The sequence below is a fragment of the Anolis carolinensis genome, chromosome 5, assembly GCF_035594765.1.
Source record: "Anolis carolinensis isolate JA03-04 chromosome 5, rAnoCar3.1.pri, whole genome shotgun sequence".
Classification (NCBI taxonomy): Eukaryota; Metazoa; Chordata; class Lepidosauria; order Squamata; family Dactyloidae; genus Anolis; species Anolis carolinensis.
Genome location: NC_085845.1, coordinates 65,929,929 through 65,945,802, shown reverse-complemented (window position 1 = coordinate 65,945,802; position 15,874 = coordinate 65,929,929). Strand labels below are relative to the sequence as shown.

Here is a 15,874-nt window from a genome sequence, read left to right as displayed (position 1 = left end):
AGTTCATGTTCTGAAAATGAGTATTCTGTTTCTCTTGTAGCTTCTGATGGTCACATTCCTGAAAGGATCCCAAGCAGCCTTTATTTATTTCTTTATTTACAGCATTTATATTCCGCCCTTCTCACCCCGAAGGGGACTCAGGGCGGATCACATTACACATATAGGCAAACATTCAATGCCTTTTAACATAGAACAAAGACAAACAAACATAGGCTCCGAGCGGGGCTCGAACTCATGACCTCCTGGTCAGAGTGATTCATTGCAGTTAATTGTAATCGGCTTGCTCTCCCGCCTGCGCCACAGCCCGGGTGGCGCAGGCGGTTTCTCTAGAGAACTGAGTTCTGAAGATAAATTCTCAGGTGCAGAGGTTAATGAGCCAGGATATAGGAGACAGAACCTTCATAAACTTTGAGCAAGTTCTCAAGCATGCCGAAGGTCATTACGTTTGTTAGCAAAGAGACCCTGATCTGGTTGTAAAGGTAAACAAAATGATTTCTTGACAGTCTATGAAATGAAAAGCTTTATATGAAATGGGGAAAGAATTTTAGATCAGTCTGGGCAATGTTGGAGTTTGTAGAACATCTTGTATCAAGCCTCTGCCAAGGGAATTCTAGTTTCAAGTTAGCCAAGTTCTCTCCCCCCCCCCCCCCAAGTTTAAAGGATTATTCTGGAGTTCTGTGTTTTGGATTTCATGTTGCCTTGTTTATGTGGTAATTTTGCATGTTTGGACTTTGTATTCTACCTTTCTACCTTGGAGTTAATGGAATATTTGACATTTTTGGACTAAATTGTTTTTACCATTTTTATTGCTTTGCATTTATATATTCTTCAATAAACTGCTTATTGATTTATTGGATTGGTTGGTGGTTAAATACAGGGGTGTTCCTGCTCTGGGATGCAACAGAACCATTAAGTAATTTTTGAAGCCCATTTTAAGAAGTCACCTCAACTTCACAGAGCAGAAAAGTTGCAGCAGGTCTCTATCTGGGGCCGGGCTGTGGTGCAGGCTGTTGAGCAGCCTGCTGCAATAAATCACTCTGACCATGAGGTCATGAGTTCGAGGCCAGCCCGTGGCAGGGTGAGCACCCGTCAATTAAAAATAAAAAAATAGCCCCTGCTCGTTGCTGACCTAGCAACCCAAAAGATAGTTGCATCTATCAAGTAGGAAATAAGGTACCACTTATAAAAGTGGGGAGGCAAGTTTAACTAATTTACGACCTGGAATGAGGAAGTGCCGTCAGAGTGGATGATGAAGCAGCTGCTCCCCCCTGTGGCCAGAATCGAACATCCCCTCAGAAGAAGGTTAAATTGACTCTGCGTCTGTTTGTCTCGGTCTTTGTTTGATGTGTTTATGGGCATTGAATGTTTGCCCTATGTGTGTATAATGTGATCTGCCCTGAGTCCCCTTCAGGGTGAGAAGGGCGGAATATAAATACTGTAAATAAATAAATAAATCTCAATAGGAGGTAAGTGGGCTTTGCTAAAGGAATCAACCTGTCCACTCAAGGAAACAAAATGCAAAGTTTAACCCTCTACATATATGAGGCAGACACATTACTGTCATGGTAGACAAGAAATCATAAATTGTCCCATATCAGACAGCTTCATCATTAATGATGATATGCCCCAATGCCACAAAATAAGAGTTCCCAGTTAGTTTCCATCCCTATGCTATAACCCTCACACAGGTAATAAATTAGAATATGAGAAAGAAGGATTAGCAAGATGTTTCCTTCATGAGTTACAGGCCTAGGTTTGCATGTGTTAGTAGATCTTTTTTTTCAAGTGGAGCAAAAATCAAACATGTGATTGGATGTCCTCTGCAAATACTACTTGTATTTTAAGTAATTAATTCCTACATCCTAAAATTCAAAGATGCAAGTCAGTCAAATCCTTTGCTTACGCAAGTATTTTATGTCCCCCCCAATGCATATCACAATCAAAACATTTATCAACTGCCAACACATTAACATGTAATTTTAATATAGAAGCAATAAGGAGTTCAGGGGCTTAGCATCAGTTAGCATATCCTACAAGTGCATCATAAATAAAATGGCAGGGGTAAATTAAATGCTTTGCAGACTTTGCCATGACCTGAGAGGAGTATAAATCAGGCTTGAATGTCACATCCTATTGCTAGAATTGTTAATCTTTATTAGTGTTCACATACTATATAAATCAATTATCTTCGAGAGGAGTAATAGGCAATTCCCATTCTTGGATATGCTAATGCTTTCTAATTTGGTGTGAACCAACTGTTCCTCAGAGGACTAACTACTTGGAGAAGAAGACACTGCATGTGTCAATGCTCAATTATGTCTGCGAGAGGATCTTTTGGTTTCAACAGTACAAGTCTCAGTATCACATATAAATAAGCCCTTGTTAGCATATGCTGAACGCAAAGGCATTCTATCTTCCTCTTGATGTTCATGAGCAAGCAGCTAATGTGAAACATGCCAGATTAAAAGAGACCTCTTTATTTGGATGACCTCTTTATAGCAATTAAACTTAAAATTCGCATTCAGTTCCTAAGTAAATTTGTTATTAGTTGTATCTGCATGCCACCTGTTCTTATTCAAGGGGGATAACACCTACTGACACAGCTTGAAAGAGAAAGTAAATGGGGAAGAATTCCCAAAGGCCACCTTGGTGGAGAGCAGTGGGGAAGAAAGTGGCAATATCTCAGAATTTACAAATTAGTTCAGGAAGCAAGAACCAACCATATGAAAAACTATACTTAATATGATATGCACCACATTAAAAATATTCATAAGCAGTTATCCAATATTTTCCTTGCTAAAAACCTTTCCAGACCATCAACAACATGAATAAATTCAAAACCAAACAGTGCATTTCACATTATTATTAGTAACAAGGCTGAAGGGCAGGGTATAAATGTTTGAAATAAACAATAAACAAGTATATACAGCAAATGTGAAAAACAGTTGATGTATATATATGTTGAATGTTACCAAATGTTTAATTTGAATCACTGAGAAGTTCAGTGCCAAGATAGACACATTAACTACAAAAGAAGACCACAATGAACATGTATTTTTCAGTAAATTATGTATTCTTACCCTTAATCTTGTAGTAGAAATTTCTGCTTTCAGGATATCAGGGTCATACTTAGTGCTGGAAGAAGAGCTTGAGAATACTTATTTTTAAAAAAGAGGAGAGAATAAAAAGACGTTTAGACAGATGGGAAAATATTATTTCTATTCTCTAAGATTCATGTCATTTTACAACTGTTAGGTTAACATTATTTCAGATATACAGTAAATATTTTTAATGCACTCTTCTCCAGTAATTTAATCCAATTTGAAGCCTAACAATAGCAACTATTCAATACACATACATACATACACATTTTGTCATTGTACTGATATCTTAAAGAGAAAATGATGCATGACTGAAGGTTTTAGAAGTCTGTAGGTAAGGGGTTTTCCTTTGCTCTAATGTTCTTCTTGAAAACTTTGATTAAATTTAAATTAATCTGGAATTGATTCTGTTTATCCTAACCCTCAAGCCTACCTGATAACAGGAAGAACTTGTGCAGAGGATAAAGACTAACAACAATATGATTGCATATGTTTTTGTGACTGAAATGCACTGTCCAGATGAGCTGGACATCAAATTGAGATGATAAATTAAATTTTTCTCTTTTTTTAGAGGGAGGAATGAATTAAAGCTGAAACTTTTTAAACCTAAGGCATAACCTACAGTTGATGTACATCTCAGCTGAGACTGTCATGCTTCACTGAACCTGGGCTCTAAGTCAACTTTGAGATCTGTGTGCTTCAAAAATGACAATGGACAATTTCTTGAGTGTTAACCAGCTCTTTGACCTGTGTGACAGAGATACGGCTCTGAAAGTCGAAAGCTGATATTTTAGCACCTCTTCTCTTCACTGCCACTTCAGTAATCATCTAGCAACTACAGAGACACACAAAATAGTCAATCCACCTAACTAGATTCTGTTTCTCCTTTTATCTTCTAGCTTTTGCACCACCATATGCCAACTCTTGATTAAGAGATTTTTGGTAAATCTGAGAGCTTGTTCCAATTGCATTTCAGTAGCCCTAATTCTGCATCTTGCTTTTAATTATGAACCACACAGCTTAGGATAGGTCAAAACTCTGCCTTGCAAACAATCTAGGTATCATTCTTTCCTTAAACTGGGAGAATGAAGACATAGTACAAATAGCTCATTTCTCATGACTTACAGCTTGTACGAGAGCTAGACTTCTCCTTGTAGGCATCATTCAATCGTACATATTCATCCAATGCAAGTGCCAGCCTCTGTTCTTTCACATGGTACAGTTCCTTTTGAGTGTTGAGTGCATCCTGTGCTACTGTAAGGTAATCTTTTAGCATCTTTTCTTGTTCTTGTCGCCATTGTTTCCTTGGATCTTCTATTTGTGTGGTCTCTGCAGAAATACAATAAAGAAACGTTTCATTTGGATGAATAAAACTTGTTTGACAAAGTCACTAATATTACCCACAACTTTATTCTTTTTAAAAAACCAACTTTTACATTCTAACTTTTACCCAATGACCCCTTGAATCCCTAAATTACCTCCCACCCTTGCACTGGCACAACCAACACATCCATAGCTTTTGTATCTTTCTGTGCATTTATATCTAGTATGTTGTAACTGAGGCTATTTCCTAAACGGGAAAAAGGAACTTCTAGTCTGTATGTCAAATTTAGACCACAAGGCAGTCCCAGTCCAGACCACAGAGATGTGGACATGGTTGTATGCTATCCCTGTAGCTCTGTTTTATCAAGAAAGGTAAAATGGTAGGGACGGCAACTTTGAAGTGGAGTGAAGCCAACTACCCAGATGTCAGCTGGAGGAGCCCGCTTCCAGGAAACATCTCAGGAAATCATGGAATTGCAGAAGCAGGTCACTTTATGTCAGCTTGTCTGTACGAGTTATCTGATGACTTTTTAACACTCTATCCCTATTCTGAAACATCTTGTGAAAGCTTTTCAGAAATGCAACATATTTTAATTAATTAAAAGTGATGCCACCTGCCCTCAATGAGCACACCATTAACACTATACATTGCACATCTAGGTTATCCATCAGAATCTTTCTTTGAAGAAAAGGGGCAAAGTGAACAGAGATGTACCACATCAACTAGCATCCCTCTATCTTCCAGCTCTTGTTTCTCTTCACCATTCTAATTTGGGATCTTTGTATCCAAATGTATCTCATTCAACCAAAAGCTTCTTGTGTTTTTGCTCATTTGTGCCGTTTTTCTCTTATTGCTCTACATACTTGGGAATGAATATTTATGGATTGCTCCTTCCATTACTGTTTTCAAGTCTAATTAAAGACATTTTTTTGTTTTCTAAAGCTTTAGGGATTTTATTTTACTTCTACTTCTATGCTTTTGTATATTCAGATATTTGGCTACCTTGTTTTTGTAACTGAGTCGTACAGGTTTTTATTGTTAGTATTATTCTTATTTTCCCTCTATATTCCCTTTTATGATTTTTATTATTAGGTTGTATATCTATGGAAAGGATTATTATTCTGTTTATTTCTTTACAGTGTCATATACATTAATGGTCTTAAGTAAATAAATATACAAATAATAGCGCTGGGATATCGTCCAAACCACTGGTGTAGTGAATGTGTGTGACAGAGTGGGCAATTGTGGTCTTCCAATGATGAGCAATTATGGTAGCTGCAACCCTGAATCATCTAATGATGTCAACAAACAACTGCTCATCCTTGGTTTGAAAACATATCTGTCATGTGCAAATGTGGTTCTATCAACACAGATGGAGATTTTTATACATTTGCCATGAAAAGACAAGGAAATGTGGACAACCGTGGGAAGACAGCCACCACAGAATAGCAAGAGAAAGTATGAATGTTTAAAATTGCCCATTAAATCTTTTCCACCATTAGATTAAGAATAAGTGCTACATAAGAAACCTACTTAGTGTAACTTGAGATAACTATGTGCTGCAATAAAAATTGTGCGCATTTCTAGTATGCCATGACACACAAGATACAGTCACAAAAGCTTTTTCTCATTTTGCTGTTCTATTTAAAAGACATGTTGCTGTTTAAAGTCCTGAGAAATAACAGGAAAGGCTTTAGGTTTTCAAAATATTTCATTCCGGGACTTCAATTTAAGGTGTTGGAAGTTGTTATATCATGTAGCTCTCACACATTACTTTGCAACATCAGAAGGACCTAGAAAAACATATTCTTCACTAACATACTTTTCTTTATTTTTGCCTATTTAAATTGTCCAGAGTGAACAGTAATTCAAAAGTGTCACTTTTGACAGACACTTTTAACCTACACTTGAAATATATGTTTGGTTAGCTTCTACTGTAACAGAAGAAGGACTCCTGTGGAAGAAATTGCCAATAAGGCTTGATAGTTCCTCACATTTCCAGTGCTATATTTGATGTGAATTCAAGAGGCAAATGAAAAGAAAAAGCAGCTCTTTAAAAGAGAGAGAATCCGAATATTTCCCATGTTCATCATAAATTCAAATACTTTGTAGGTATGCACATTTTTGCAGTAGACAAAGATATATAGATGGGGATAGTACACATGTTCACTCATGAATACTGAGGTATATCAACATTATACTGTGGATTTCTGAAAAACATGAGAAGCTCAACTACCTATGAATAAAATTTCAGATAGAGACAAAATCTCTATTTACACTCTGACATGTTTTACTCTGCAATAAAATCGAGCACATAACACAAAATAAAACCAGTGCACTTTCCCAACGACACTGAACACCTCCAGGTCTCGTAAGTGCAGGTTCTATATAAAAGAATTGGGATTTGAGAACGTCTCTTTAGACTCTAGAAACCTCTTGAACCAACAACTAACCAAGGGCTGTTAATATGGTTTATAACTACTATAAAGGAATGGAAAAGTTTACAATTTTTCCAACTGCTTGTCTTACTGAGGAACATTGCTCCCAACTCTGCTGTTGAAGCTGCTACTTCCAACATTTGGAAAACACGCACCCGTATCACATGTACATTGTTATAAACTGGAAAAATAGCAGGGAAGCAATTTTTACTGAGAAAGTATTTTTTAAAAGCCAGAGATGCATGCCATTATTGGATGTAGTTTGGCACTCTGGGTGTGAAGCCTTGGCATTCAAATCTGGTGACTACTGGAGGTTGTAAAAAAAATGAAAGCAGCTCTAACTATTTCATTTTCTGCCTAGGGCTAACATTCTTCTTTTATTTATTTGATTTCCCCCTCATCTTTATTTATTTGCTGCATTTCTATATCACTCTCTCTCTCTCTTATCCTGAAGGGAACTCAGAATGGTGTACAACATGACAAACTTCAATGTTGCAGAACAAATATAAAAGTGATACATATCATTAATTAAAATCAATAACATATAGATATGAACCATTAAAACACTATATATATGAAAACATCATAATATAAAACATAAAACATATTAAACATTGCACCAATCCTATAGTCATCATTTAGCTGCTTCATTATGTCTATATTGTGATAGGTATTATACTGTCACCCACCAAATGCCTGCTTGCACAGCCAGGTTTTACATTTTTTTCCTGAACACCAGGAGGGAGGGAGCCGATCTAATCTCACTGGGGAGGGAGTTCCACAGCCGAGGGGCTACCACTGAGAAGACCCTGTTTCTCGTCCCCACCAATTGCACCAGTGAAGGCGGCGGGACCGAGAGGAGGGCCTCCCCAACTGATCTTAATGCTCGAATTGGTTCATAAAGGGAGATAACACTCCGACAGGTAAGCTGGACCAGAACAGTCTTTCCCTATCAAATGCAACAGAAGTGGTTTACAATACAAGTGAATAAGCTGTATATAAAAATAAAATAAAACAATTTAAAACACATCAGAATAAGAAAATATTCACATTCACTGGGCTTAGCTTTTCACATTCACTGGGCTTAGGGGCATATGATCTCCAGAAAAGCAGAAAAATCATAACTTAAAAAAAAAACACTTTTTTTCAGCTGAAAGATCTCCTCACCTCCCTATTTTTTTTTTTGATGAGGAATCTCTTGATCTTCCACCATAACTCTATGGTCAACATCTGCCAGAAGCTGACCACAGAATTGTACTGGAGGACCTAGAGATCCTACTAGAAGTTGACCATGTAACCACAACTGGGAGACCAGAAGAATCCAAGAGAGAACTTTTTTTTCAAATCCATGAATAACCTGCAAAAGTCAAACTTGAAAACGTAGAGGCTGATTATGCATCACACACCTTCCAAGCAAGTGGTTAGTAAAGGTCTGCCTGAATAAAAGGTCTTCATCTGTTAGTAGAAAAACAACACAGAAGGGGCCAGCCTAACCTTCAGCTTCTGTGGAGACGTCCAGAGTCTGGGACTGACCATGAAGAAAGCCCTAGGTCCGGTCACCAAATAAGTTTCAAAAGGTGGCAAAGACTTGACAAGATGGACAGGCTCATGGGAGAAGACAGTTTTGCTGACAGCCTGGATGCAAATCCTATTGAGTTTTATACTGTTGTGAATGAGCCTTCTGGGGTCAACGATACTACTGATAGTAGCAGGAAGAGAAGAAAGACTCCTTGGGAGCAAGACTCATTTGAGGAGTTACAGAGAAAGAGGCTTAAAGAGATATTTGAGGAATCAACAGATGAGGATTCATTTGAGGGTTTTGAAGGGGAGGGTGGGCTTGAAATGGATGTTGGGGATGTGGTACGGGCAGAAGAGGATGGCATGGAATGGACACGCGCTCCAGAGGGTTGTGATGGGGAGACTGGGCTCACTGGTAATGGGGACGCTGAGGAAACATGGGGTCCTTCAGGATCAGACCCAAGGTGGTCTAATTGGAGGAGTGGGGATAGTTCCACAGCTGCGGGTAGGTCTGGGCGTCGGCAGGATGGTTCCAGCTCGGACGAGGAATGGGAGCAACCTGTGGGAAGGGTGGTGCCCGGTTCAAGTTCTGAAGACAAGTTGTAAATAAATTGAGGGCATTTGGCCATTGGGCCCTTGCATGTGGCAAGGTGGTTGTTGGGCGCCATTGGGTTTTGTGTTCATGTTCCTGAAGACTGGCTTGAGACTGTGCAACCAACGTAAGTTTATTCCGGGTTACTTCTACGACGGGGGCTGGAACTGTGTGGGTTTTCCTTAGACTGCATTGTGATTACTGTCTGCATTAGTTCGCCTCCGTCGTTTTGGCTACTTGTGTCAACCCATTGACGAGGACTTTGCTGTGACGACTTCTCATCTTGGACCTTGGACTGGACATCGTTTTGGCATTACGCTTCGCTCCCTATTCCGGCTTGGCTTCGTTCTCAACCCTGTAACTACTCTCCGTTACCGACCATTGGCTTCGTTCCTGACTCTGAAGTAATGCTCCGCTCCCAATTCCAGTTTGACTTCTGGTTCTGCAGTTACGCTCTGTTACCGACCACTGGCTTCGTTCCTGACCCTGAAGTAACGCTTCACTCTCAATTCCAGTTTGATTCCTGGTTATGCAGTTACTCTCCGTTACCGACCACTGGCTTGGCTTCTGACCCTGCAGTAACTCTTTGCCCTTCGTTGCTTTGTTTTTGGCACCCGTTTGTTTGTGCTGCTTCTGGTGGCAAAGTTTGGCCCGGTTTGGGACATTGTTTGTTTTGAACTTTAAAACTCTATTTTGCAACCCAGTTGGGATTCTGTTTATTTTGGACCCTTGGGAATTCAGCCCGTAGTTTGTTTTGCCTACTCCAAGGTATCCTGAAATTTTGAGCTGAATCTAAGCAGTTTTGTTTTAATCCAGATTATATCTCTGGATAATCCGGATTATACTCCGGTTTGGTTTTTTTGGAGTTTTTTCAGTTTAAATGTCTTTTTCACACTGAAGTTTAAGTGTTGCAAGCTCCTGTGTTTGTTTTATGAGCTTTTTTGAGTTGTTTATACAATAAACTGTATTTCCATCCATTGGCTGGCGTCTGACCTTGACATATACATCACAACTAGCACTTTGAATTGTACTAAGATTGTTTTCACATTTTCTAACACATTGAGATATAGCGCAGTATGTTTAGAGTGTCGAACTAGGATTCAGTTGTAAAGATACTGGGTAAATTGGGGCCAATCGTTATCTTTTGAGCTTAACAACCTCATGGAGTTGTGAGGATAAAATTGGGAGTGAGCATGTTTATTGCATTGAATCTCTTTCAAAAAGGCACAAAATCAACTTTGTATACAATATTATTTCTGTCGCTCACATGATTTAGAATATAAAGAAAGGGGGCGATGAAAGGAAAGCTGGAGATAGATTCCCTCCCTCTATGGCTCATGACTCCACAACTCTGAGATTTAAGGGATTTAAGGGTTTAATTTCATTCTAAAGTCCACCCATTAAAAAAAATCAATGAAAGCACAAGGTGAGGAGCTTTGACTTGATAGTAATTTTTTACTATTAGCTCCAATGTTCATCGACCTCATTCCAACAGGAAATGGCTAGGGTCTTCCTCCCCATCTCTAGCCTGTTGGGAGTTGAACTGTAATAAAACATTTAGAAGGTACCTGGTTGATCAGGACTTGCCCAGAAGAAGATACTAAAGGGATTGTGATTTAAAACTTTAGAAGGAGAGAGAGGACTAGGAACAAGCATGTGAAAACTTATTGCTGTCTGAAGTCTTGTACCTTCACCTTGAGAGATAAGTGCTTCCCTTGAGCATTGTGAGGAAGAGATTAAAACTCTAAAATTAAAAAAAAATCTAACAGCAAAGAAAGAGCATTTTTGTTGCTTTTCTGGATAACACTGCAAAGAGATCTATTTAAAAATAGAGATTATTTAGGTGTTTGAGGAGAAACTGCCATGTAGGCAAACATGAGACACGAAGTGGGTTTCATAATGAGTCAACAATCAAAAAAGGATAAAGGCAGGGGATGGATGTAATGGTTGTGGTTGTACTTTAAGAGCAGCACTGGTCGTAATGGGAAATAATCTCACAAGAGAGGAAAGCCATATCCGCAAACACATTTCAGGTAATTGCTCAGTAGGTTTAAGTCAGGATTGCTCAATGTGTGGCCCAAACTGCAGGAGTAGCCTGCAGAGTGCTAAAATGTGGCCCACAGTCACAGTGTCCTTAGGACTGCGGCACAAGGACAAAGAGCTTTCAATGCTGGGTTTCTTTTAAGCACTTACAGTCACAAAATCAAGCAATGCTATTTATTTTTCTGCCATTCTCAGAAGCTTCATGGAGCCGCAATGTTTGTTTCTGAATATGAACAGAACAAAATCTGGAGTAGCCATAACAATCCTGGAGAGCTACTAATAAACACTTTCAAATGCATCAGTTTTGGAGGAGAAGTAGATTCTTTTCAAAGAAATGATTTCTAAAATACAAATTTGAGAAAAATAGCTTTCACTCTATAGCTGTTAAACAGCATAAAGCATTCACTGTCCAACAGGCGGCCAACAGGTATATACATTAAAGCTATGTGGGTGAATTTGAACCTACTGGAGGTTTCAACAGGCTATCTATTCCTAACAGCAGGCTAATGTACTTTTACATCCACGAAGCAGCAGGACGAGAACCAGTCCTGCCAATGTTAAAGAAAAAGGTTATACAGTACTTCCACTTCAAGGTAGTGAAGTCAAAGCTGGGTACACCACACTGTGAGCATCTGCAGAACATTTGCTGCAACCTGGCTTTCTTCAAATAAGGGCAACTGGAATAGGTGAGACATAACTCAGGTTTTGCTTAGGTAACAGGGCATACGAGCATGCTGTTTTGGAAGTGCCTTGAGTTTTTAGAACATACTGAGATGAATGGGTAAGAGGAAAATACATTATCCTGCAGTATTTATCTTCTACAAACAGCCACTTAAGCATAGATCCAGATATTAGAACTATACACATTTGTTTTGCCCATTAAACATCTTTTTTTCAGAGAACGAAAAGCACATGCTCAGATATGGCACTCTGCTCTACTCGGTAGCACACTGCAATCAACCTGGATAAATTTCAGTGCAATTGTAATTCCATGACAAAGAGTATTTCTCTTGACTCTGTCAGGCTTGATGGAAACGTCATACCATGGAATTGATATCTATTCTCTGAGTTAACTGCCCTTTTGTATAGTGCTCATGGTCTTTCTCTGGGTCATGAACATTTTGTATTCTTGCTCCCTGAGAGTAGTGAACAGCAGGCAATTTTGGAGCAGGATTATCAATTCCTTGTGCTACTGAGACAAATAGTCTTAAGCATTCACATCCATTTCCTTTTCTTAGCTCCTAACTCAAGTCAAATTCTTATGCACCTAAATCAAGTAGTGACATCTATATAGACAATACTGTTTCACTCTGTTTAAGAATATGAACAACAGTAGGGAAGTTATAGGAGCCCCCGATTGCGCAGCAGGTTAAACCGCCGAGCTGCTGAACTTGCTGAACAAAAAGGTTGGCGGTTCGAATATGGGGAGCAGAGTGATCTCCTGCTGTCAACCCCAGCATCTGCCAATCTAGTAGTTTGAAAAAATGCAAATGTGAGTAGATCAATAGGTACCGCTCCAGCGGGAAGGTAACGGCGCTCCATGCAGTCATACCGGCCACATGATTTTGGAGGTATCTACAGACAACACTGGCTCTTTGGCTTAGAAATGGAGGTGAGCACTACCCCCAGAGTCGGACACGACTAGACTTAATATCAGGGGAAAACCTTTACCCTAACCTTTAGGGAAATTATATAAACAATATCAAATATTGTGGCTTTGCAGTCCTCCACTGCCATATGCAATTTTTGGGTGGACTCTTATTATAAATTAATTATTAAATATCCCAAATGTTGTCTCATTGTACTCAATAAAGAAAAGTTTCATAAGTAGAGAAGATCACCGTGAAAGCCATCCACTGCATTCTTCCCAGTAGACTCAAATCAAGGAAAAGCTTCATGAGAACCACCATTCCTCTTAACGTTCCCCCAGAAACAGCTAAACCAGGAAATCCCAACTGAATGCCTTCAGGGGCAAACCAAGAATGGGCAACTTGGAAGTCCCTGAACACTCAGAAGTGGAGTGAGCAGATCAAAATACAACCTGGCAAAATGGTACTAGCTCAAAGAATCCTCCACCTTGTGTAACTGTGGAGCAGAACACAAAACTCCGCATCTGTATGCTTGTCCGCAATGTCCTGCCTCATGTACAGAGGAAGAATTGTTTGAGGCTACGGACAATGCGGTCACTGTTGCCCGTTTTTGGTCAAAAGATATTTAGCCACTTGTGCTTCTTCTATTTTTATCAATTTTAAACTAATTTATGCAATACTTTTGATACTAAATAAATAAATAAAAGTAGAGAAGAGTCTTTCACAGGAGTTCTGCACTCCTGTAAACTCTCTCATGAGACTACGGTAGGTGGACTTTATATAAGCCTCTGTCACCTATATTGTCCAGTCTTGACTTGGCCTGACAACAGACAAGGTCGTTCAGTATTGCTGTTCGAAAAATCTTTCAACTGCAGCTGTGGGACCCGAACCTGCTCTCCGCAGCCCTGCTGACTTCCCTTGAATTATATCTGAACAAAGCAGCAATTCAGTCCCCACATACCACAGGGCTTTGCCCCCATTCTAAATTGTTTGGTAGCAAAACTGTAATGAAAACCAAAGTGCTACGCATCGAATGCAAAACCAAACGTTTCTTACAATACCAAAGGTTTTCTTTGATGAGTTTCGTTTTCAAACATATGCTTTCTTGTCAAATGAAAGGAAGTCTGAACATTTTTAAAAGCCCCTTTACTAAGAAGAAACACTAGAACTTCTATTTCTAAAAAAAAATTGAAGGAAAAATAAAACGCAAATTTAAAATCGGGGTGGGGTATTTGGGTGGGAGAAGAGTGAATTCCAGCTTTCCAGTTGAGATTTATGGAATTACTGATAGCATGTTCAGCCATCTAATCAACACTTTAGAAAGGTGACCAGCTTTCATCAACCCCAAAGAATGGAGCCATGCATCACTTTCAGTTTCAAATGGAAGTCATTACTGTACAATTCACACTGTGAAGACTAGGGCACCATAATTTCACACCATCTCTAAAAGCTCTCACTTGCAATCTGTTACTTACCTTCTCTGCCATCAACGGCATGCAAAGGAAGTTTATTCTCCCCCCCCCCCAAAAAATTTTTTTTAGAATACTTGCTTTTGTGTTCTTGAGTTGGTATTGTTAGGTGAGAGCATAGCAACTGGCCTTCGATGCTTACTGCTTAACCAGCAACAGTGTCAAAGGGTCAGGACTACATCAAGTCTCACTCAAATTCAGACATCATCAGGGAATTCCTGCGCATTATGCCATTCCTGCCAAGTGCTCCACAGGTCAACTGGCAGATGAATTTGGCAGTTTTAAAAAACACTTAGGGAGTTTTCAGGTGTCCTTTCTGAAGCCTAGCTGATCTTAATAAGAGCAGCTCTGTGTTTGGGTCAACATCCTTTATGAATTACTAACAGGGTTGCCAGGTCTCTACTCCTGGCCCTGAGTTTCAAGCTTTTGTGAACTGTTTCCAGGTGGGAGGCAAAAATGCAAATTCTCTAGTTTTGGTGGCAAGAGAAAAAGTGCACAAATCTCCAGCTCAGCTATTATGGCAGCAACCTGCTAGAATTTGTGACAGTTGATAGTTTTGTGTGTTGTTGAAGGCTCTCATGACTGGAATCACTGGGTTGCTGTGGCTGTACAGCCCAAAAAACTGACATCAACCCAATTAATCATTATGTTTATACAGCTTGGAAATATTATTTAAGAGCAGTGGTGTCCAATCTTTGGTCCTCCGGGTGTTTTGGACTGCAGCTGCCAGACTTCCTGGCTTGGGCATCTGGGCGTTGGAGTCCTAAACTGGAGGACCAAAGGCTGGACAGCACTGCTTTAGAGCAGTAGTTCTCAGTCTGTGGGTCCCCAGGTGTTTTGGCCAACAACTCGCAGAAATCCCAGCCAGTTTACCAGCTGTTTCCTGGGAGTTGAAGGCCAAAACATCTGGGGACTCACAGGTTGAGAACCACTGCTTTTGAGGTTATCTGTATTTATTTAGGACAAGATCACATTCGTGTCATCACCCAGTTTGCTTCTGCAGCATACTGGGAAATGTAGTTTAGGGAAGCCAGGACCTCTCTTGCTGAGAATTCAAAAGGCCCTGGCCTAAACTATATCTCCCGGAATTCTACAGGAGAAAATCAGGCAATTGAGAGATAAAAGCCTCAGTACCATAACGCAAATGTGAAATTGTCATAAAATTAACTTTTCTTCCTTTCCTCCCAGCTGTTGTAGGGATGGGGCTCATCCTTCACTCTGCTTTAAATCCAGTGGCTAGAAAGACACAGGGTAGAATAAATATGTCTTATCCTATCTCCCTAGGTACATGAGAATGAATAATTCCTTTACTTTAGCTGCTGTGGGATGAGCCATTTCAGCTAAGATTTTGGAAAAAACTAATATATTCTGCATTTGTGTATATATTTGAATGATGAAGTGCAACAAACTGTAGTTTACACTGAATAATAACACTTAATGATATCACCAGGCACTGTCTCTTTTTGGCTCAGAAATATCAGGACCTGGGATGATGCTGAACTAGCAAAACTAGTTGCTAACCTACAGCTGGAAGGAGGCACTTAAACTAAATCAAAGCAAACTGCTTTACAAGTGCATGTTTCTCCACAATGAATCACAAATGCATCTGAGAGCAACGTATGGAGTTCTGAAACAAAGATGCACAGCCAAACCTTTCTATGATAATGTCAGGATCTGACAACACTGGAACAGAAGTTTTCTGTTCAGCATATTTGTGCTTCTTGAAGCATCAAAAGTAAAAGAGAACAACACAAGAGCATTATCTTCCTAGGTTTCAGCATGACTATGGTTTTTTTTCCC

At 39.5% G+C, this 15,874-nt stretch overlaps 1 protein-coding gene across 1 annotated transcript in view; it reads right to left on the bottom strand.

Annotated features, from left to right (window-relative positions):
* wwc2 (WW and C2 domain containing 2) overlaps positions 1-15,874 on the bottom strand; it is a 186,220-nt gene that overhangs the window by 84,924 nt on the left and 85,422 nt on the right. The window contains exons 3-4 of the mRNA XM_008111832.3: positions 4,227-4,430; positions 3,081-3,157 (exon numbers count right to left, since the gene is read on the bottom strand). Of these exons, the coding sequence (XP_008110039.2) occupies positions 3,081-3,157; positions 4,227-4,430 (281 nt within the window). The remainder of the gene's footprint in view (positions 1-3,080; positions 3,158-4,226; positions 4,431-15,874) is intronic.